We start from the raw sequence: 22,465 nt of genomic DNA on the forward strand, positions 1-22,465 counted from the left end.
AACCACCTCCATTTGCTCTTTAGGTCTAATAGGAAGACCTAAGTAGGAACCACACTGACATGATTGCTGAACATCTTCTTTTTCATTTTCTTTTTTAAACTTGCATCTTCCACTGTGGTAAAATTTCTTACTACTTTCCCTGCAGTTCCTGAACTAATTTCCAAGATTCCTTTTTTTTTTTTTTTCCTTTTTTTTTATTTTTTGTTTTGTTTAATGAAACCTCCCAGCAGATGAGAACCATGCACTGAAAGCACAAACAAAGTTAACTTGTGTTGCACTTGACCATGTCATTCTATTTTGGGATAATGATTTTATCTGTTAACATTGCTTTTAAACTTTATTTACTTTTATGTTATTAGACTGCATTAGCAGACTACTCCTTATCTATGAGACTCCCTTTGCTATTCTCCTTTCCAGTACATTGTTGTCAGCTGACCATATCTTGTTCTTATTTATACACTAAAAAAATTTTAATTGCCAAACCTTCTCTTTGAGCATGCATTCTTGGCTTTCACGGAACACATGAGCAAGACAGACTGAGTGAAATAATGTACCTGAAATTAGTGATAAATTGTCAGGATTAGAACAGACGGTACAAATAAAGTTTAAGAAGCTGTAACTCAACGTCACGTACTGAAACATGACAGCAATGGGAGGAGTTAGTTCCTGCAAAAGCGTGGAAAATAAAAAAATAAGATTGAAAAATATATTTATTCTGGAGATGCTTTTGACTTATTCAATTTTATCTCATTTATTCAATTTTTCCAAACCACCTACGTGAAATTTTTTAAAATGAATTATTTGTCTTGCAGAGTAAAGGAACAGACACACTCACCATTCAAGGGGATCCAATTCAAAGCCTAAGCAACATGTTTCAGGTTTTCACTGGTAGCTCTATCTTTCAGTAATCACTGTAGTAATTTACACTGAACGCACCAAGTTTTACCCAAGTCATACTGAATTTTCAGCATTATGTCTAGCTAACAGGAAACAATTCCCCACATTTTAAGCATTCGTTTATTTAAGATGTACTTAAAATTTGTAGAAGTTGCACAACATTTCCAGAGACTGAAAGAGAACCTGTGTCAGATCCTGTCCAACACAGAGCTATTTTTGACGTGCAGTATTACAGTGGATATTGGTAGATAACACAAAAGGCAGTAAAGTAGGCTACTGTACAGGTAGCCCTTCCTTGTACTTCCTGGACCCACAGTGATAACATGGGAAAATTTTCCTAGAACCCCTTTCTTGACCTTTTCAGATTGCCAAAACCACTACCTAGGGAAAAATTTCATCTGATTAAGGCCAGTAACACTAATGTAGGAAATGAAAAGAAATGCAAGTGTAATTTCTCAAATATTCCCATCTTGCCACTATACGTGTTATAGTCATTGGTACAGAAATAATTCACTGCTACTGACTTCACTGCTTCATTGGGCATCTTTAGCTTCCCATTCAAACGATAAGATCTGTTTAACTCGCCTTCCTTTCTTAGCAAAACGAGAACAATTCAAATATCAACCTTCTACTCAGGGACCTTCTCATTTCCTACGTTTCACTCGCAATTAACTGATACCACTTGTGTCATATTCTGTTCAGCTGTCACTTGCTGGCATCAGTCCTCTGCATGAGATCCCCTGGCAGAGCTACATATGTGAAGTCGTAATTTCTAAAGAATCTCTGCAGCAGTTGATGCTGAAAACAAAGCAAATATGGATAACGAAGACAACTTTCTTAATGGGTCTGAACAACACCTAGCTTGTCAGTGTGAAATTTGTGGATTTTAAACTATCAGCCTACACTAAAGAAGACTAAGAGTTATACATCATAACGAAGGAAACGAGTAAACTAGATGACTACCAAGATTAATACTGGCATCAAGGTGCTAGTGTCTACATATCTAATGTTTCTAAGGCTTTAAAACGGCAGGGATGCAAGACAGATTTATGGAGAGCGCGCATCATGAATGCAATCTGAAACACTAGACAAGTCCTGAGAAAAAAAAAAAGTGCATTGGCTTTCATTGTGCCAGAAATTTTGTTATTGCTGAAATGTTCAAGTAGCTTATCACTGAGACGTCAAGCATTAACTGCAAGTAACCACTTGTCCCCGAGTCTCTCAGGTGTTAAACAACACCGCCAAACCATGCCTAAATTAGAATTTTAAGCAGAGGAGAATAACATGCTTTTAACTTTTTAGGCTGCATTAAGGCAGTATTTCTGATCTGATCAGACTGAGAAAACTATTTTAAAAAAACGACAGCTGAGTTTATTTGCATATGAGAGCACTTACCTCCTGCTAAGCTGTCTTCTCTCCTTTCCACTGTAACTTTCAACAGTCTCAAGAAGAAACAGAAGTCTCCTTTTGCTAGTTTTCTACCAGTCTAGGGTAAGTTTTCCCTAGGCAACTTCCATTAACTGCCAGAAGGATCTGCACATTGTTCCATAGGCAGAAAAGTAACCTTCTCTACTACTGTAAGACTTACCTAAATCTCCTCTGTCTTTTTCCTGCGGAGGCAGACAAACAGTAAACAGAAGGAGAATGTCTCATTTACAGAAATGCTATAAAAGCCAAAGGAAGTTTCATCCCTGCGATGAAAGTTGTTGTCGAGGCTGTAAGTCAGATGTGGCTTCAGAAAACTTGGATAAACTTTTGTCAGTGGGTCAGGATGAACAAAGGTCGCGACATAAAACTTGTATTTTTGTTTAAACTTAAATACAAATACTAGGGGCTCTCTGAACTTTGAAAGAAAGTTAACTTGCTGGCTGCCTATAAACTCTGCGCTAGTCCTGCGTGCAGGGCTAGAGGAAAATGGAGTCATTTGATATTTTACATGAGAACAGAAGAACGTCCTGCTTTAGCAGAATGAGAATCTGTTACTAGACAGACATTATCTGTGACTAAACTTTTTTAGCTGCCTCACTGTTATGAACAATATTTAATTGGGTATAATATACTTAAAATCCTGCAAATTCCGCATCCTGCGTTTTGTTACCTCACATTTAACGTAGAAGTCTTTGTCCAAGTAATCAACAAAAATCAAACAAGCTTCTGTTAAAAACAAATCTCCTACTACAACAAAAAAACTGTCAACAAAAAAAGTTCTCATTGAAGTGTTATGTATTAAAATATAACCTTTCTCTGTCATTGCTGAAGCTTCATTTCCAGGTCCCAGGTTTCCAGTCTATATATACTGTTACCTATAAACTTATCTCGAAGTTATTAGATGGCTATCATAACTAAAAAAAGCATTTTATGAAAGTATCCAATGGTCAGTCTCAGAGATCATACTGACCTGTCCAGTCAACCATACTGATTCTGTCTTACAGAATCCTGTAGTGAATATAATATGCCTTGACTGAGAAAACAAGCTTTACAACAGTTAGAAGACTCTTACCGACACGTGCATTCAGTGCTAAAATGACCAAGTTTAAAGGGCATACTGTATGTCAGAACTGTCTAATGGCTGACTGAAAAAAGAACGTTCAAGAAATTTAGGCAGTTCTAGATTCGTAGCGAAGTGTTACGGACAGTTTTATATACCAAAAACTGGCAATTAAACTGTACTGCAGAATACACTATTTTCTAGTGCTTGAAGAAATAAATCACTCAGAACTTCGTGAGAATAGGTCACGTGTCTTATGTTTACAACAAACTATGCTTGGTTCAAGGGAAAACCACAGATCTCCCAGTCCAGAGCGAAAACAAAAACAAACAAACCTATTTTAAACTTAAAATCAATCATAATTCTTGGTACTATAGTAGACGAACTCTCGTAGGAAATGCATTGAGATGAATACTGTGATTAACTGATTACTAGGTGAGATGACTTGTCACTTTTGTCTGGTGAAATGTTTTTTTTTCAGTTCTTTTAGTTGAGGTTCCTGAAAATATTCCGACATTCTCGTATAAGAGCATTTTATCTTTTTTTCAGTGTATCTACATACCATTTGGATTTTGCTCAGAATAAGCATCTTGCACTTTAGATAACCTTCTACTTATCATTTGCAACACAGAATAGTTTCTCAAAACTCTCCTAATTTTTTAAGGCCTCCATGCTGACGTTATTTTTTTCACTCCATGCTGGGAGACTTATGCTCTCTGTTCGGTGCACGCTCATTTTTTCACAAGAAGGCTACAGTCTCTTAAATGGGTCATTACAAACCATTACAACATTTGACATAATTTTTGGTGACCGTTGCTACAGATAATTCCATTCACTGCTTCTTGCAAGCTCCTGCAAGTCTTTCCATGAAATGCCTCTTTATTTAAACTTTAGATTAACTGACACCATAAAAATTAAATTTTGAAAATATTGTAGCAATTGATAGAATTTAATGAAGTTTTGTGTTCATTACCTTTAAAGATGATTTAGTTCGAGGTTCTGTTTTCTGTCTGGTGAGCTTGCTTTGAATAAGCAATGACTGATCTGTACGAACATCGTAATTCCCGTGTTCTGAATCATCTGTGTATGTGTCTTTATCCTTTCCTATGTCTGAAGAAAAAAGGAGAAAAAACAGCGAGCTCATTTCAGGTTATTGTGGAAGGAAACCGTAAAGTTACAGCCACAGTTGAATATTCCTTTTAAGTACTCACTTCTCAGTAACTTCCATTCTATCCTTTCCTGCATTTGAAATGCTTGTCTTAAACTAGAAACCACTTCTATCTTAGTACAAAGCCTACTGAAAATGTTTCTCTATTATTATTCAAATAAAAAAAGCCCACAAAGTTCTTCACTTTAGTTACAGACAAAAGAAACAAAAGCCTCTACAAAATGATAAAAGTAAATATTCATGTGCTTTGGTGCTTGACTCATAATTGAGTCATTGCATATAGTCACTGAAAATTTGCACATTAGGGAATCACAGTGACCGCTTCAGAACACAATCTGAGGTGTACCTGATGATGGCAGAAGACAGCTGACACCGTGAACAAAGCGTTCTGCTCATCGGCGGGTTTGTTTTTAACTACTCGACAAAGCATTTATAAAAATATTTGAATACTTCAGGTTGGATATTAGGAAAAATCTCATCTACAGAAGAGCGGTCCGATGCTGGAATGGGCTGTCCTGGGAGATGGTGGAGTCGCAGTCCCTAGAGGTGCTTAAGAAATATTTAGATTTGGTACTAAGGGACATGGTTTAGTGGAGAAATATTGGTGGTAGGTGGACTGTTGGACTAGATGATCTCAGAGGTCCTTTCCAACCTCAGTGATTCTGTGATGATTCTATGGGTATCCTAACAGCAAGTGACTGAGAACCTTCGTCAAAGCTCATTAAGACCAACTATTACAGGTTAGATTTCTCTACATCATCACGGCAGTCCCTCTGAATTAAGTTTCTGAGTGACTCCATATCATTCTGCCAAAAGGGAGAAGTCTTTTTCAGATACTGAATTTCCTTGCACGTTCTCCATCTAAAATATCATGACAAGACTTACTCAGCAGCTGTAAAACGGGGGATAATGCGTGTGCACTGTGGGACCGTGCAATTTATAATGAATGCTGGAAAATGTTTAGACTTGAAAAAACATCTTAAAGATTAAAATGACGGAATAATTATTCCCACACAGTTATGTCTAGGACAAATTGCAAATCGAAACTATTCAGGCAGAAAAGTTACCCACAAATCGTGAGCCAAGTTCTCATCTCAACTCTCACATCAACATGGGAAAAGTCAAAAGAACTGGGAACAGTATTTATCCCAGTAATTCTAAACCCTAAATAGAAGCCAAGAAACAAGCCACGGTTGCTGTGGGAACTGCAATCTCAAATTTCCTGAATTTTATATTCAGAAAAGCTCATCTGCAACAACAAAGTATTTTTCATTCAGTTGTTCAGCCAAATTCTCCACAATAAGTAAATATTACAGAAAAAAATAACCACAATTATCTCACGTAGCCTAAACAATTCTGAGAAGGAATATTAAACTGGAACATTTACAGAGAGCTGCTTTTCCTACAGTTTAGCTGCTTACATAGTAATTACACCAGATGAGCCCTCAGTAATTTCTGATGTTGATATTAACCTCAGTAAATCCGCGAAGGGATATTTTAATGTATAAAATAGCCTACTTTGCTTGTGAAAGCACCAAACTTGGCTCCTAATGAACTATTACTCTCCGAACAACAAAAAGAAATGCAACAAAAAGACTGTGGAATGCTTTGAAGTAGTAGGTGTACAAGGCAGGAAACAGGACTGTTAAGTAAATGAACTGACCTGACTCACTCCCAAATGTGAGCAGTTCTTGTCTTTCCAAAGTTCAAGAGTTTAGAAGAGAATCCAGTGAAATAAAAAGAAGGAAAAAGTCCTATGAAAGCTAAACTCTGACAAGCTGGATAGGCTACCTGAGTTGAAAGAAACGCTTCACTTGTATAAAAAAGCCTGCTTTTGTGAGGAAGGTTTTAACAGGATTAAACACACTCGCCCAAAATTAGGCAAAAGTTTTATTTAAATATGATTTATTTAAATAATTCAGTTACTAAATAAGTTTCCCCTTATTGTTCAACATACTTTCACTTACTAAACATTTTTTATGTTGTCCAGAAAACAGCTCGTCAAGTGTAGTACCCATTTTCTGGAAAAAAAAATTACCTTCCATTTAGACGTACGCTATCTTATCTGAAATGTATACCAAAAAAGTTTAGCAACAACCCTTCCACACCCCTCAACAACAATAAGGAAACATACAGTTAAAAAAGAATACAAAATGAACTTAATAATAGTTATTATTGTACATTTAAACGTGACATTTTATGCACCAAAACCACTATCTCAAAAGGCAATAGTATCAAATAGAGCAAAAATGGGAAGAACGATGATTAACACACAGCAGTCCATCACCGCAGTCTTTGTTACACCTGTATGAAAAAACATCAGGGACAGCACGTAATCCATATTTAAAAATCACGCGTGTGTCTATTTCTTTTAACATCAATGTAGTTATATGTATGAAAGTCAAGAAGTTTTCAAGATATTTTGAATGTACTTCCTGAGCCATCTGCCCCTTCTGCAACATACATTAAGACAAAACATTTAATGTACATAATTATATTCGAAGAAAAAGTTTAATGGATTGCATTGCATTTATATCCAGAGCTGGCTAGAAAGAATACTTCCAATGTGCATGGCTTTGGAAGGCAAATTTGTTTCCCAAGGAGAATTTTTTTAATACATTTCTTCTAAGCTGTTTCAAAATTTGCAACGAATAAAAAAAGAAAATTATTTTAGAAAATGACCTCAATTAAAATGAGATGAAACTTTAATTTAAAAAAAAAGAAACAGCGCTGTCAGCGGCATTCCTCTATGAACAGGCTCTTTCCTGCAATAAGGTATCCATCACTTGCATTGAGAAAAAGAAAGATGAAGTTTCGCTTTTAGACTTTTCCCATTAAATCAAAGTGACATTCCCTTAAGGATAAAGTTATACAACCTAAAGTACTTGAAACACTTGTTTCACCAATGCATGCCACATTTTGTACAAATGCAGCCATTTAACTTCTTCAGCCTTTCTTAAAGAACTGCAGCTTTAAAACTTACATGACAATTTTTACATAATCCTTTTCTACGAAGTAACACTATTTACTGCCATCCATTCTTCCTCGATCTTTTTATTTTGTTTTGTTTTTATTTCAACTGCCATTTGGAATTGCCAGAAGCCAAATCAAGACAATAACCCTGAATACTGTGACTGGAGATGTACTGCCCAGTGGTGTTTTTAATGCAACATCCCCCAAAAGCAGCAAAATGGACTGAGTCTATTTGGCTTGCATTATAAGTATCCATCTTTACATTCAAACATGGAGCCCTTATTGAGCTGCAGCTCCACAAAACATCATGAGAAAAGCCCATCTGCCTCGAGCTCTTCACTCTGTGCTGTGGGAAAGCTACTGTTTATTGCATTGTATTTTATTTTTCTATTTCCCATTATGCCTCCCCGGGCCTGTGACAACCAATGCCAGCTGACGCTGCTCTTGAAGCTCTTGGACAGACTCTGGTGCCCAACGCCTCCCCTGCTCTGGGGAGGAGAGTGCAGGCAAGGTGCCACTAGAGAAAAAAAAGCAACTTCAGCTCACACTGCTCTAGAACTTCACGTTGTTTTTCTTTTGTTTAGTTGTTTTTATTTAACCCCTGAGGGAATTGGCTGACGTAGTCACCAAGCCACTCTCAATGATATTTGAAAAGTCATGGTGGGCAGGTGAAGTCCCTAGTGACTAGAGCACGGGAAGATCATGGAACAGACACTCCTGGAATTGTGTTAAGTCACATGGAAGAGAGGGAGGTGATATAAGACAATCAGCACGGCCTCACTGAGGACAAATCTTGCTTGACCAACCTAGTGGCCTTCTACGGTGGCATTACTGCATCAGGGGACAAGGGAGGAGCCACTGATGTCATCTGTCTGGACTTTATTAGGGCCTTCACAGTCCCCTGCAACATCCTACTCTCCAAATTGGAAAGATACGGATTTGCTGGCTAGACGGCTGAAGAAGAGGAACTGGTTGGAAGATCGTACACAGAGAGTGGTGGCTAATAGTTCACTGTCCAAACGGAGATCAGTGATGAGTCGTGTCCCTCAGGGGTCAGTACTGGGACAGATGCTGTTTAAAATCTTCATCAGTTATGTCAGCAAGCTCGCAGATTCCACCAAGCTGTATGGTGCAGTCAACACACCTGAGGGACAGAACACCCTTCAGTGGGACCTAGACAGGCTTGAGCGGTAGGCCCAGGAGAACCTCACGAGGTTCAGCAAAGCCAAGTACAAGGTCTTGCACCTGAGTCATGGCAACTCCCGCTATCGATACAAGCTGGGAGATGAAAGGATAGAGCACAGCCCTGCCATAAAAGACCTGAGGGTGGGTACTGCTGCACGGCAAGCTGAGCATGAGCCAGCAAGGTGCTCTTGCAGCCCAGAAAGCCAGCCATATCCTGCATCAAAAGCAGCACAGCCAGCAGGGCCAGGGGGGTGATCCTGCCTCTTCACTCTCCGCTGTTGAGACCTCACCTGGAATACTGCACACAGATGTGGAGTCCTCAGTACAGCAGAGGCATGGACCTGCTGGAGAGCATCCAGAGGAGGGCCACAAAAATGATCCAAGGGATGGAACACCTCCCCTTTGAGGACAGGCTGAGAGAGCTGGGGCTGTGCAGCCTGGAGAACAGAAGGCTCCAGGGAGACCTGGGAGCAGCCTTTCAGTATCTAAAAGGGAGCTACAGAAAAGAAGGGGACAGGCTCTTTAGCAGGGTCTGCTGTAACAGGACAAGAAGTGGTTTCAAACTAAAAGAGAGTAGATTCAGCTTGGGAATAAGGACAAAGTCTTCTACAGTGAGGGTGGTCAGGCACTGGAACAGGTTGCCCAGAGATGTAGTGGCTGCTCCTTCAGCTGTAGGTGTCTCTGTTCATTTCAGGAGAGTTGGACTACGTGACTTTTAAAGGTCCCTTCCAACTCAAACCATTCTAATTCTATGATTTTAAGGTTGATCAAATTCCCAGCTACCACTAAATACCACAATATAACGGCCAATGATCAATGATTATGTACTGAAATATATCTGTTCAACTCACATACTTGCAGAAGCGTCTCAGAAACCCTTAGTCAACGTGCAATCTGGAAAAGCTGGTGGAAAGACTGCAATGCTTGTTTATAAAATGTTTTTCCACTTCTCCTTTACTGTAGAATCAAATTAGAGAACCCAAAAAGTAAAATGATTTCTATCCTTTTGGGTAGACTGTTGGTTAAAAACAGCTCTCTTACATTAATGTTACAATAAATGGCAATCCCAGAGGTAACTGAAAAGCTGAACTGAAAACTGCAGAACCTGCAAAAACTTGAATAAAGGCATAAAGGAAAAAAAGGAAAAAAAACAACAAACATAAAAACAAACAAAAAATCCATGACCGGTATAAAAAAGAACAATACATCTTGCAATGTGAAGACTAGAAATGAGAGGGCCAGTTAGCATACGCTCATATCCAAGTCCTCAAAGTGTTTTCAAGGACATTAGTTTTAACTCTACCTTCTCAATCGTTATTGAGCTACTGGCATTTTTAAGATATTTTTATAGCCAATAACATATTTTGCTGATGTACTGAACTTATTCAATTACATTAATTAAAACTTGTGTGGTAGTTGAGAGTTTTTGAGTGGCTGTCACATAACAAGTTTTCTTTTAATAATAATTAAAGTTGGATATACAATTTGTAAGATCCAAGTGACCTGTTACAGCAAGGAATTATGGCCATCTGTATTGTCAGCCTGCGTTCAGACTTGAGTACAAAGTTAATTAAAAAAAGCATCAAGCAATTGGGTATCATAGAATCATAGAATGATAATAGCTCTATTGATCAAAGATGGTAATAGATCTCTTGATCAAAGCTGTTTGAAAACCTACTAGCTGCTCCGTTTTGCCATCTTGTAACACAGAGACATGATGAGTTATACATCTCAAGAGGCATCTACTGTTCTGACGTACAGTTTTGTTTGTGCTTGATGCGTTGCAGTAAGGTTTGCCCTAAAAGCATTCATAGGGAAAAAACGATGCAAAGTCTTTAATTTCTGGATGTCTGTCACCCAACAACATAGAAGCACCAAGAAATTCATTTCTAGGTCCACACTTTGCATCTTCATCTTTGTGCCTTCTTAATTACTTGGCTCTTTTTTTCTACCACATATTTCTGAAGGGCCAAGAGTGCATTTTTGATTTTATGACAATTACAACGTAACAAGTTCTTGTTCCAATTTCCCTGCAACACACAATCAATTAATACTTTCGTTAAGTGGTGTAGAATAGCGGATGTTTTTCAGCTGCAAAGTGATGTTATTTTGGAAAGGGAAAATAATAAAAAAATTGTTCCTGAATAGTTTCCATTTCACAAATTCTGAAAGGATGATTCTTGTAAGAGCTTGTAAGCTTTACCAAGAATGATATGATTGGTCTAGAAATTAATCTGGTTAATTAATCTGCCTTAATTTTAATCCCTTTTTGCCCTCATTTTAGTCCCAGAAACAATAAGTAACCTGGAGAAGGATATCAGTAGACACCTGGATAAGCAATGTTGTGATGGAATTAGGGCACGTTATTTTATTCTGCTAGGTAACTGTAATACTATATTGCATACACGCTACAGAAATTTTTTCACCTGCACATGTATACTTACATACCAAAGAGCAGCACATCTGATAAGTGCAGGCTTTTCTTAGTGTACAATTTCTTATGAGCTCTCACACAGATGAAACCATTATACAGAATATACATCATTTTCACAAAGGCAGTCGGCAGGTTTTTATGCTCTCTGGAGGAGGTAAAATGGTATGCAGAATTTGTACAGGCAGATTAAATGCCCACAGTACTTCGATTTTGAACCTCATTATTATTTTTACAGAAGGTGAACTCTTTCATTTAGTTCAGTGAGCATTACATTCCTAAACACGTTCTCAGCGAGCACTACATTCCTGGAGAAGACTCCAGGGAGACCTGAGGGCGGCCTTTCAGTATTTGAAATGGGGGCTACAAAAAAAGGAGGGGACAGACTCTTTAGCAGGGTCTGCAGTGATAGGACAAGGGGAAATGGTTTCAAACCAAAAGTGGGGAGATTTAGATGGGACGTAAGGAAGAGGTGGGGAGGCACTGGAACGTATAGCCCAGAGAGGTGGCAGATAACCCATCCCTGGAAACGTTCAAGGTCAGGCTGGACAGGGCTCTGAGCACCTGATGGAGCTGTAGGTGTCCCCGTTCACTGCAAGGGAGTTGGGTCAGATGACCTTTAAGGGTTCCTTCTAACTCAGAAAAACTCTACCATTCTAACAGATCACAGAACTGCATCATTCATGCTGCTGGCTCCCCAGGAATGAACCGGAGCTAGGCTGGGAAACGGACAATGCCCTCAGACACAGAATCATAGAACCACAGAATGGCTTGGGCTGGAAGGGATCATCGAAGATCATCAAGTTCCAACACTCTGCCACAGGCAGGGCCACCAACCTCCAGATCTGGTACTAGACCAGACTGCCCAGGGCCTCATCCAACCTGGCCTTGAACACCTCCAGAGATGGGGTATCCACACCCTCTCTGGACAGCCCGTTCCAGCACCTCACCACTCTCTCCTTAAAGAACTTCCCCCTGACATCCAATCGAAACCTTCCATCCTTGAGCATTAAACCGTTCCCCCTTTTCCTATCACTGTCTACCTTTGTAAAAAGCTGATCCCCCTCCTGTTTACAATGTCCTTTTAAATGCTGGAAGGCTGCAATGAGGCCTCTTTGCACCGTTCTGTTCTTCAGGCTGAACAAGCTCAGCTCTCTCAGCCTGTCTTCATAGGGTAGGTGCTCCAGCCCACAGAGCACCTTTGCGGCCCTCCTCTGGACCCTCTCCAGCAGCTCCACATCTTTCCTGTATTGGGGATCCCAGATCCGGACGCAGTACTCCAGATGGAGCCTCACAAGGGCAGATTAGAGAGGGACAATCACCTCCCTGTCCCTGCTGGCCACCCCTCTTCTGACAGAGCCCAGGAGTACATAGGAGTACATAGCGTATATTAAAAATTGCCGTAAGGTCTCAGCACAGTCAGAATAAATGTGATCACCCTTACCCATGCAAACATTCTCTGAAGATCTAACAAGTTTCTGAAAAATGTATTCTAAACACCACAGTGAAAACCTCTCATTTCTGTTGAAGCAGAAATTAAGTCTGGCTTTCTTGAGTCAGACTCTTTGCAATCTCTGCATTACTATGCATAAAGCACTCGTAATTGACCTAATTCAGAAATAAAAAACTCAGAGGATTGAAAAAAGAATAAATGAATTAGAAACCGTTATTTTATTTACTAACAAGGCAGATGACAAAAAATGCCAAATAAGATAAAACTAGATACTTGTTATATCTAAACCCCGAAGCCAATTTCTATTGATTGTGTTATCCATTAGTCATTTTTGACATCTTATTTGAAATGAAACATTTCAGCTTGCTATTGTTCTGCATACATTGGCACAGTTTAGAAAGCTACTTACATGTACGTATTTCTGTTACAATGAGCAAACTGAATTTTTGAGTTAACAAGCTCAGTTGGCATCAGATTTGCAGGTTTTTCACGTGGTCTAACAGCGTTTCCAATATGGACTAACTTCTGAAAATGTTGCTGCTTTAGCTACATGCGGTTTTTAAAGGCATTAATCCATTCTGTTACAAAAAAAACCTTTGTAAATGTGGCTTATCATGTCTGAAAGTGGACATAAAGGAATACAAACCTAGCAACACTAATGACAGCAATTTTAAATGGACCTAGCAGATGAAAACCAGGCTGCACATCTGTCTAAATATTTCTGTCTTCCTACTCCTGATACTAAACCCAAAGGTTGATTAGAGAAAAGATCAGACTGCTCAGTGGACGACTGTTTCCAATTCTCATGAATATTTACATCTTACATGATTTTTTTCATCTGTACCATGAATTACAGGAGAGAGCATATCTCATGTGTGGCAAGAAAAAAGATGCTCATAAAAAGAGAGGTTTTTTACTGAATTTAGTGTAACAAATTTTCCTGCAAACTATACCAATTCCTTTCCGCTTAACTCAAGGAACAGTTCATTTTCAGTTCAACTATAAACAACTTCTAACTTCCCTTAAACTCCATCAACTGATTGACAAAGCATGCTCAGAACTCCGAAAAAGTACATAACCATCTCCTGCAATTTTAAGAGGTTTCTGAAGACATTTTTTCATAATTATTCATAAAGATAAAATTCTAGTACAAAAAAAACCTGCAAATTCATCAAGACTGTTTACGTAAGTGTACAGTAAGTACAGTACAGTAAGTGTAAATTCATAATGTCCTTGATTGCTTTTGTCTGTTAGCTGTAACAAAGGTGTAATACGTCACCTGCCCCCTCTACAAATCCATCAATACTCCTGACTAAATAAATCCAATATGTTTACGGCCTTATCTTCAGTCCATTGAAATAAAGGAGAATGTTTGCAGTGAACTCAAATCTTTTATCTGACGTCTACTTATCCCCTTCTCAGAAGAAGGAAGAAATTATGGACAGTTATGATTCCGAAAGAAGAGAAAGCCATTTGGTCTATTTGGTCTGTTTCCACGATAGAGCCTAATTAGAAATTCACCACATTCACTTAATTCAGTGTTCTTTCATGTTCTCAGGAGAGTACTTTGAAAAGATTTCCTAAGAAGATGATACCCATTAATCAGCCTATTTTGCAGACTCCATCCAAATGCCAAAGCAGCAGCTAGATCACAGAGCAGAGCTGCATCACTCTCATTTACTTCGTGATCGAAGTTCAAGCAGCAATGCTCCTTCTTTGTTCAGATTCAGGAAAGCGTAAGTGAAGCTTTCACCTTGGACACAACTTCTTACCCACATAAACTAGATCCACTGAAGGAAAACTATATTTTGAAGGTTCGCAGAAAGGCCTTTTTTATTATTATTTCTTCATTTTTGTTTGTTTTTGTTTAAAAGTACCTTTAACTGTCCCTGATTTATCTTGGTGAACTTCACTGACAATGTTGATATTATCATAGCATCACCAAGGTCGGAAAAGACCTCCAAGATCATCCAGTCCAACCGTCCACCTATCACCAGTATTTCCCACTAAGCCATGTCCCTCAGTACAACACCTAAATGTTTCTTGAATACCTCCAGGGATGGTGACTCCACCACCTCCCTGGGCAGCCTGTTCCAATGCTTGACCACTCTTTTGGAGAAGTATTTCCTAACATCCAAGCTGAACCTCCACTCGCGCAACTTGAGGCCATTACCTCTCATCCTATCGCTAGCTACGTGAGAAGAGACCAACCCCCACCTCACCACAACCTCCTTTCAGGGAGTTGTAGGAATATATAAGGTCTCCCCTGAGCCTCCTCTTCTCCAGACTGAACAACCCCAGTTCCCAGAGCCGCTCTCATTAAGACTTGAGCTCCAGGCCCCTCGCCAGCCTCGGTGCCCTTCTCTGAACACACTCTAGGGCCTCTATTATCTAATAAAACCCCTCCTAACAATTTCTGATATTAGTTATAAATACACTCTCCTTTCCTGCTTGCAGCTGAACACCCTAACCAATCAAAATTTGGTAAATACAGACTAACTTCACTGATTTCAGTGATATAATTTAGAGATGTCTCAATTTACACAGACGAATGAATCAAGTTATTAAGGGCTAATAGGTAAATAATTTTTTCTTTCCCTTTCAAGACTATAGCTGAAGACAGAACTAATTAATACAATTTTGAACAGATGAGACTCAAGCCATCTTTTCCTCAATCTCTGAGTCCTCTATGTTTCATATCAGGAGAAAACTAAGTGACATGAATGAGAAATAGTACATCATTTACCAAGAGAAAAAATTACCGTTGCCATACATAAATATGCAATAATATCAGTTTAAATAAATTGGTTTAAATAAATTAGTTTAAATAAATTGGGAAAAAAGGATAATGAAAATGCTGGTCTGACCAGTAAAACTAATGACACTGGGGGACTGCAGCAGTTTCAGCTGCAACCTTACCGAGATGCATGGTATTCTTATACCATCTTTATGACAAGTTTTTATACTCTGTTATGATTTTGGAACATTTTTATTTTGTTTCAGAGGAAGAATGAATTTTTTTTATTAAGAATCAAAATAGCGTAAATTCATGTACAAATATACCCCAATTACAGCTGCTTTTTTTTTTTTTTAATCACATTGGAATACTTTCTGTGTGAATATCGAAAGCAAAAGCAACAGAAATGGACCCATGGCAACACTGAACAAAATATATATCAATAATAAAACAATTTCAAGAGATGTTCAGAAAAGCATTGCAAAGTGATTGCATTATGAACGGCGGTTATGAAAAAGGGTTACACCAACTGTACAAAAAAAAATACTCTTCTGTCCCTATGCATTGTTAGTTCAAAAATTGATAGAGTGTTCGGAAACTGTCTGGAATGTCTCCCTTAAAATATTTAAGACAGCTCATATTTCTTTAGTCACATTTTGTGTCCTATATCAAAAAAAAAAACCAACTCTCCTCGCGGTTCAGGACAAGTATGGCCTCTCCACACTCTAGTTTAGTTAACTAGTTTAGTTAACACTTAAATGCCACAAGTGTAACTGCAACATCAGCTATTTGTTGTTATTTCGGTTCAGACATAAACTTACCTGAAAATGGATCAGTGTATTCTGTACTAGACAGCTTGAGCAAGTTGTTTTCCAAAGTCTCCATCACTTTAGCTGGAAGAAATTTAACAGTCGTGTCAGCACACACACATATTTAAGTAAAATATACACTTTTTAAAGCTGTCAGTGACTCAAACCAAACATTTTATGCTGCAATTTTATGGAGTATTTTCCATGGCCAGAAAGGAGACTTTCTTCCTAAGAGAAGTTTCACTCGGTAGAATAACACCACAGTAACATCCACTGCCTATCAACATTAAGAAAGGACTTCTCAAAGTTTAGTAGCAGAAAACAGTTGTGTTAATTTACTCTATGCAGCTTCACACAGAGCTGACAACAGTGTTTGGCAACAGTTAGCAATAGGGTACACATACAACGGCTGGCATCTCCAGCTGGAGTAGTCTGTTAATTCACGTTTATTAAAACAGATATCATAAAATAAAAGCAATTCCTTCATTCAACATGAGGTAAAATTCACAGGGGTTTTCTGCCTTTTCTTCCATTTTCCTCACACCGCTCTCCCTTGGTGGATGACAGTCAACGAACCAGTTTGCTCCCACATGCTCATACTCAAAGACATCTAGTACAGAAAGCCCAGTATTTATTTTTAACTCTCTCCCCGAGGAGAGACTACTGAAACTCTCATGCTGTCTCCCAGCATATGTGAGAACTTCGTTGTCTCGTTTCCAGTGAGCAAATGTAAGCTTCTAATTCAGAAAAAATACAACAAAAACTCATTTAAGCCTCAGTTTAAACATTATAGAGATTGTGGTCAAGAATTCAGCAGCAAGGTTCTTCTAGCTGTTGCGGGCAACTCTGTCACTGTCCCTTTAACAAGCTGTAGATATCTAAAAGTGAAGATTATAAGATGTCCGTGTAATTTAATAGACATTGCTTAAAAATTATATCTGAGATCACTGGGAATCGCAGGGGTTGGAAGGGACCTTTGGAGATCATTGAGTCCAGTCCCCTGCTAAAGCAGGTTCCCTACACAGGCTACACAGAAAAGCATCCGTGCGGGTTTTGAATATCTCCAGAGAAGGAGACTCCGCAGCCTCCCTGGGCAGCCTGTTCCAGTGCTCTGTCACCCTCAAAGTCAACAAGCTTTTCCTCATGTTCATATGGAACTTCCTGTGTCTCAGTTTGCGCCCACTTCTCCTCGTCCTATTACTGGACACCACTGAGAAGTGCTTGCCCCAACCATTTGCTCCCAGCCTTTAGATACTGGTAAGCATCGATACGATCTCCTCTCACACTTCTTCAGGCTGAACAGTCTCTCAGCCTGCCCTCGTAAGGGAGATGCTTCAGGTCCCTAATCATCTCTCTGGCTCTTGGCTGGACTCTCTCCAGCAGTTCTTTGTCTTTCTTTAACTGGGGAGCCCAGAACTGGACACAGCACTCCAGATGTGGCCTCACCAGGGCAGAGTTCAGGGTTAGGATCACCTCCCTTGAGCTGCTGGCCACTCTCTTCTAAATGCACACCCCGATACCACCGGCCTTCTTGGCCACAAGGGCACTTCCAGCAAATCAGCCCAAGATACCGTGGGACTGTGAACAATGATCCCTGCCATTCCCAGTATGGAACAAGCTGCCGAGAGACAACAGCCTCTTACCTCGTTCTGACACTACATCAACGGTAGCTGTAGATGTTCCTGCACTCAGAGGCTGAGGCTGTGGCTGCACACGATTTGGCTGCAGGAAGGAAGAATGCTTGCTCAGACTCTGAGGATGCGTTTGGCTCTGCGCTAAGCATGGCATAGATCTTCTAGAGGGTTTCAATGGGTGCTCTTTCACCGTCTCGCTCTTGCTTGTATTCATACCTGAAGAAGCCAAAAGAAAAAGAACAAAGTACTGTTGAATTACACCATAACAAAGAAAGACTACTAATTAATTACAAAATATCACGGAGTTTCATTCAATTAATAAGCAACTCTCCAACTAAACCAAAATGTTTTAGCTATTTAATTTCGAAGAACACCTCCCTGAGTAGAGAATCCAGGAATTCTTTACCCACCTTTCTATCATTAAAAGCAATCCAAATTCACAATATGCTTAATCACATAATTCTGCGGTATATAGGCCTTAAAGCCTTTAGGGCAGTACCCTAGTGTTAACTTCACTACAATCATTTACCAAGCGGAACGTAAAGAATGAAATCCTCCAAGAAAAAAAAGTCACAAAACAACAACAACAAAAGAGGTAACAAAGTTCCTGTAGGGAATAGAACTCTCACTCTCTTTTCTGAGATTGTCCCATGTTAACATTACAACTCCGTGTTTTGATGGCTAGCAAGTTCTCTGTTGCGCGTCCTTGTTGGTAACAGAACAAACAATGCAACAGTTGCTCATGCTGCCTGCCTGGAATCAAGAAATTAGCCACATTTCCTAGATTGATGCTTGCAGTATCAGGCCCTAAGACTGTTACCAGTCATTTGAAAATCCAGACACGTTCACTCACTAAACCCTGAAAGTTCCCCTTTATGTTAATTGTAACGGTCATTAAACCTCAATTGCAATAACATAATTTTTCAAATTCCTACTTTCTCTACAGATTCACTGGGGAACAGTCAATAATTCAAGCACACTTGTCTAGGAAAGTAGAACTGATGATGCTTTATTGACAAGAAATAAGGGGGGAGAAGATACGATTTATTGTCACTGGACTTGAAAGGCCCTTTGCCAGAACGCTCAGCTGCCTTTGCCAGCTCACAGTGGTCAGAACTTCCCCTGTCATCAATCCACTACAGAAGCGTTCTTTGAGACAGCAAAAAAAACCATTATCATCTTTGTTGACACCATCACTCTTACAATGTAAGATTTAGACTTCAATATGCTGCGAGAATGTTATTCTTTATTACCCCAAGCACTATGAAATGTCTCGTATTACTTTAATTACACTAAGCTATGGATATGTAAACATGAAACTATTAACAGCAATTAAATGCACGCACTCACTGAATAATAGGTATTTCACGAGAAAGCAAGAGTCAGAAAACACAAGTAATTTGCTTTACTATCTGCACTGCCCTTCTCTTGTTTCTTGCTACTGAAACAGATGCAAAAGTTCAATATTGTATTCCTCTTTTTGGACGCATTTGAAAGATACTGCTCACTACAGGAAAGGAGCTTCTCAGAGAACCTGCTCTTCCCATGCAAATATGGACAGCGGAAGAGAAAGTCTCAATGAAAGCTCAGAATTGAGTTTTCTGTGTCAAAAGCAAATTAGTTTGTCTCAGAACGAAAACGTGCTGTGTTTCGCTTAACTATTACAAGTGATATGGCAAAGATTTAAAAAATAGCAAGGAAATAATTGGAACAGGAAAATAATATCCCATCACTTATTAGCGGCACATATTTCTTGTCTCATACATTTCCAGGTGGATATTAAAGCTTACAACGAACGTTACAAGCAACACATGTTGACCAAACCATTGGGTCCTCTCAAGACATTCTTTTGGAATAAACTTCACACTTTGTTTAATTCAGCACGAACGTTTCAACGTTGTGCAACTGATTCTCAGCATTTTCAAAAAAAACCTCCTATGTATTTTCAGAAGGCATGACAGAAGTCGAGCATTTTCTCAAACGCTAATTTAAAATGGACATTTTATCTCCGAGCTGGATTTTCTTACGGCTTGCCTATGAAGAGCGCTGAGGCCTTCTGTCTGCATGGGGCTAGCAGATCTGTGATTGCTGTACACAGTGTCAAGAATCCTCAAAAGATTAGCGGACGGAGTCCATTTTACTACGCTGTTTCTCTGCTGTAATTACAAAGTAATTTACTCTGCGGCAAATTCTCCTAAATCTTTATCTCTTAGCGCTGTACTTTACCCTCTCCAATTGTGCTGGAAAGAAATGGGAAATACAAATATTTCTGCTGCTTGGAGTGCTGTCAATTTCTTCATTTTCTTCAAAAAAAAAAATCTGCGCCACTTGAAGAAAGTTGTATGTCTCTGAAACTGAGCACTGGAGTCCATAATGAAGGGCCTTTGATTAGCAGGCTTCTTCTGCTATTTACCTATAATGGCTAAGGGTTGAAAAGGCCTTTCATTTCAGGACTTCCCTGACCTCGCACACCACGCTTTGCTCAATTCACTGCTAATTTGAGGTTAAGGCAGACAGAGCTAAACTCCTGCTGCCTCTAAAGGTACCGCAGGTCATTAAATAATTATGAGCGGGCAGGATTCTGCTTCTTAATGCTTCTGAAACAAAGGCTCTGTGCCAACAGCGCACGCAGGGGCACTGGGCTATGGTCCCAACCTTGTCCTGCTCAAACACAGCAGCACCTGGCAGTATCTGCCATGCACCGGACAAGTTTATTAGATCAAACCTACGGCAGCTAGAGGAATGGATGCTACAGAATAATATAGAAAGAGATGGATTTGCTAACTACGCTGGATAGCTTTAACAGTCAGTTTCTTAAGCAGTCATATACTATCAGTAATCATGGATCCTACTGCATCGTTAGCACTGTCGGCCAAAAAAATGTTTGCATCCTTATTGGAATCACTGCGTGTAACAAGATGAATCATTTTTGGACCAAAAAAATAAAAGGTAACACAAATAATACATGCTGTCATTCAATTCTAACAACAGTTTAAGTGATCCACGTACTTTAAAAAGCACAATTCTCTTATGAGACTGCCTCAATTTAAATGAAAATTACTTCCTTCTGCATCTCTTACTGTATATTCCTCTGTAACTTTTAATACAGATTCCTTAACACACAGGAGCTTCTGCTTGTGCAGAATGAGTCACAGCAGAATAACCTCATGGCACATTTGCACACAGTTGCATGATCTGCCTTCACAATGCAAATTTAATACGTTAATCCATTCTCTGCTGGAGCGTCCCAGTCCAGTTCCACAACCTGTGAGCTTTGGTGGCATTTGCTGTTGCATGCCAGTGCTTACTCGTCTCTGCCATACTAACAGCTTGAGGCTGATGTCATAAACAGGGTCACTGAACTGACTTACTGCAATTATTTCTCTTCCTTCCTCTCTCCTACCTAGGGTTATTATCTCAAATCTGGACCCTTTCAACTGCAACTTTACAACAACACTTGCCATGTCAGGGATTATTTGGAACTGCAATAAAAGACAAGCAACTACCAGTCAAATTTATAGGAGAAACGGGATTTCAAGGAAGGAAATCCTAATGACAAGTGCAAAAGTTTTGGAACGTGGAACAGATGACTGCTGCGCATATTATAGCAATATTAGCACCGCAGCAAAATGGTTGAAACAAAGGATTAAGATCTCCGTCAGGTGGGCAAGACCATGACCTGAAAAATAATACGTTTTTCTGTTTAAACTGCATCTATTTAATCTTTCCCCGCAGAACATTTCCTCAGCACTTAGCATGAGTATGGAAATGAGCACAGCGTGACTGTAGAAATTTCTCACCTAGGAGAAAAGGATGCTTAAAGTTTACGATTTAATCAGATCCTGCCTTTTATTTTAGCGCTTTTGCCTTAGCGAGTGCTTCCTCTGAGGGAAAACAGGGAATTCCTGCTATGCAAGCAAATCCCTCCGTGGCTCAAAGCCAGAATAGCCAGCTGTAACTACATCTCACGGCTCCCTGGCAGGGCGAGCAGGAAGGACGGAGCTTCAGCGTGATGAGCTTTTCTGATCGTTAAATCAGTGCCCGCAATTTAATGCGCGCTCAACATTCTGCCAATCTAGAAAAATTCTGAACTAAACCAGCTCTCGGATGCCTCCAGGTTTTGGCCAGTAGAAACAAAGAAATGAAAGATTCTCCCATGCCTGATTCTGTGAAATACATTCAATAATTTCTATTAAGGACAGGGAAAAAAATCATTTTACATTTCACGAGCTCTGAATTGTATCTGAGCGCAGTTGTACAGGTAACCCATATGCACTATTAGCCTAATACTGGAAGCATACTCAGCAAGACTTGATCGGTGCTAATATAAAAGAGATTAACTTAAGAGCTATTGCCCATTTAATCCAGCATAAATCTTAGCCTGAAGCAGGAGTAATTGCTACAGAGGTCAAATCGATAGCATCGGCTTCATAGAGATAGATAGAGTATATAACGACGTCCACAATCGATGTCAACAACATACAAGTCTTACCAACAACTCAGGTCATCAAAAGCATTTCTTGATAAAAAGGCTTTCTGAACTGTAGAAAACAAAATAATAATAATAAAAAAAACAACCTCAAATGCAACACATAACTAATTAAAATGAAGCATCGTTCGAGAAACACAGTGAGAAACTCAAATTTCCAATGTTTCTGTCAATGTAATCATTATTAGTCTAATGAAATAC

At 39.3% G+C, this 22,465-nt stretch overlaps 1 protein-coding gene across 7 annotated transcripts in view; it reads right to left on the reverse strand.

Moving 5' to 3' along the window:
• Positions 1-22,465, reverse strand: part of ANO3 (anoctamin 3) — a 274,762-nt gene that overhangs the window by 171,996 nt on the left and 80,301 nt on the right. For all 7 annotated transcript variants that reach the window (XR_002440329.1, XR_002440328.1, XR_002440327.1 and 4 more), the window contains exons 2-4: positions 17,785-17,991; positions 16,154-16,225; positions 4,359-4,495 (exon numbers count right to left, since the gene is read on the reverse strand). Coding sequence is in view for 4 of the 7 variants with exons in the window: in XM_021402280.1 (XP_021257955.1) it covers positions 4,359-4,495; positions 16,154-16,225; positions 17,785-17,991 (416 nt within the window). In the remaining 3 variants the exon portion in view is untranslated. The remainder of the gene's footprint in view (positions 1-4,358; positions 4,496-16,153; positions 16,226-17,784; positions 17,992-22,465) is intronic.

Source organism: Numida meleagris, chromosome 6, assembly GCF_002078875.1.
Source record: "Numida meleagris isolate 19003 breed g44 Domestic line chromosome 6, NumMel1.0, whole genome shotgun sequence".
In the NCBI taxonomy this organism is placed as follows: Eukaryota; Metazoa; Chordata; class Aves; order Galliformes; family Numididae; genus Numida; species Numida meleagris.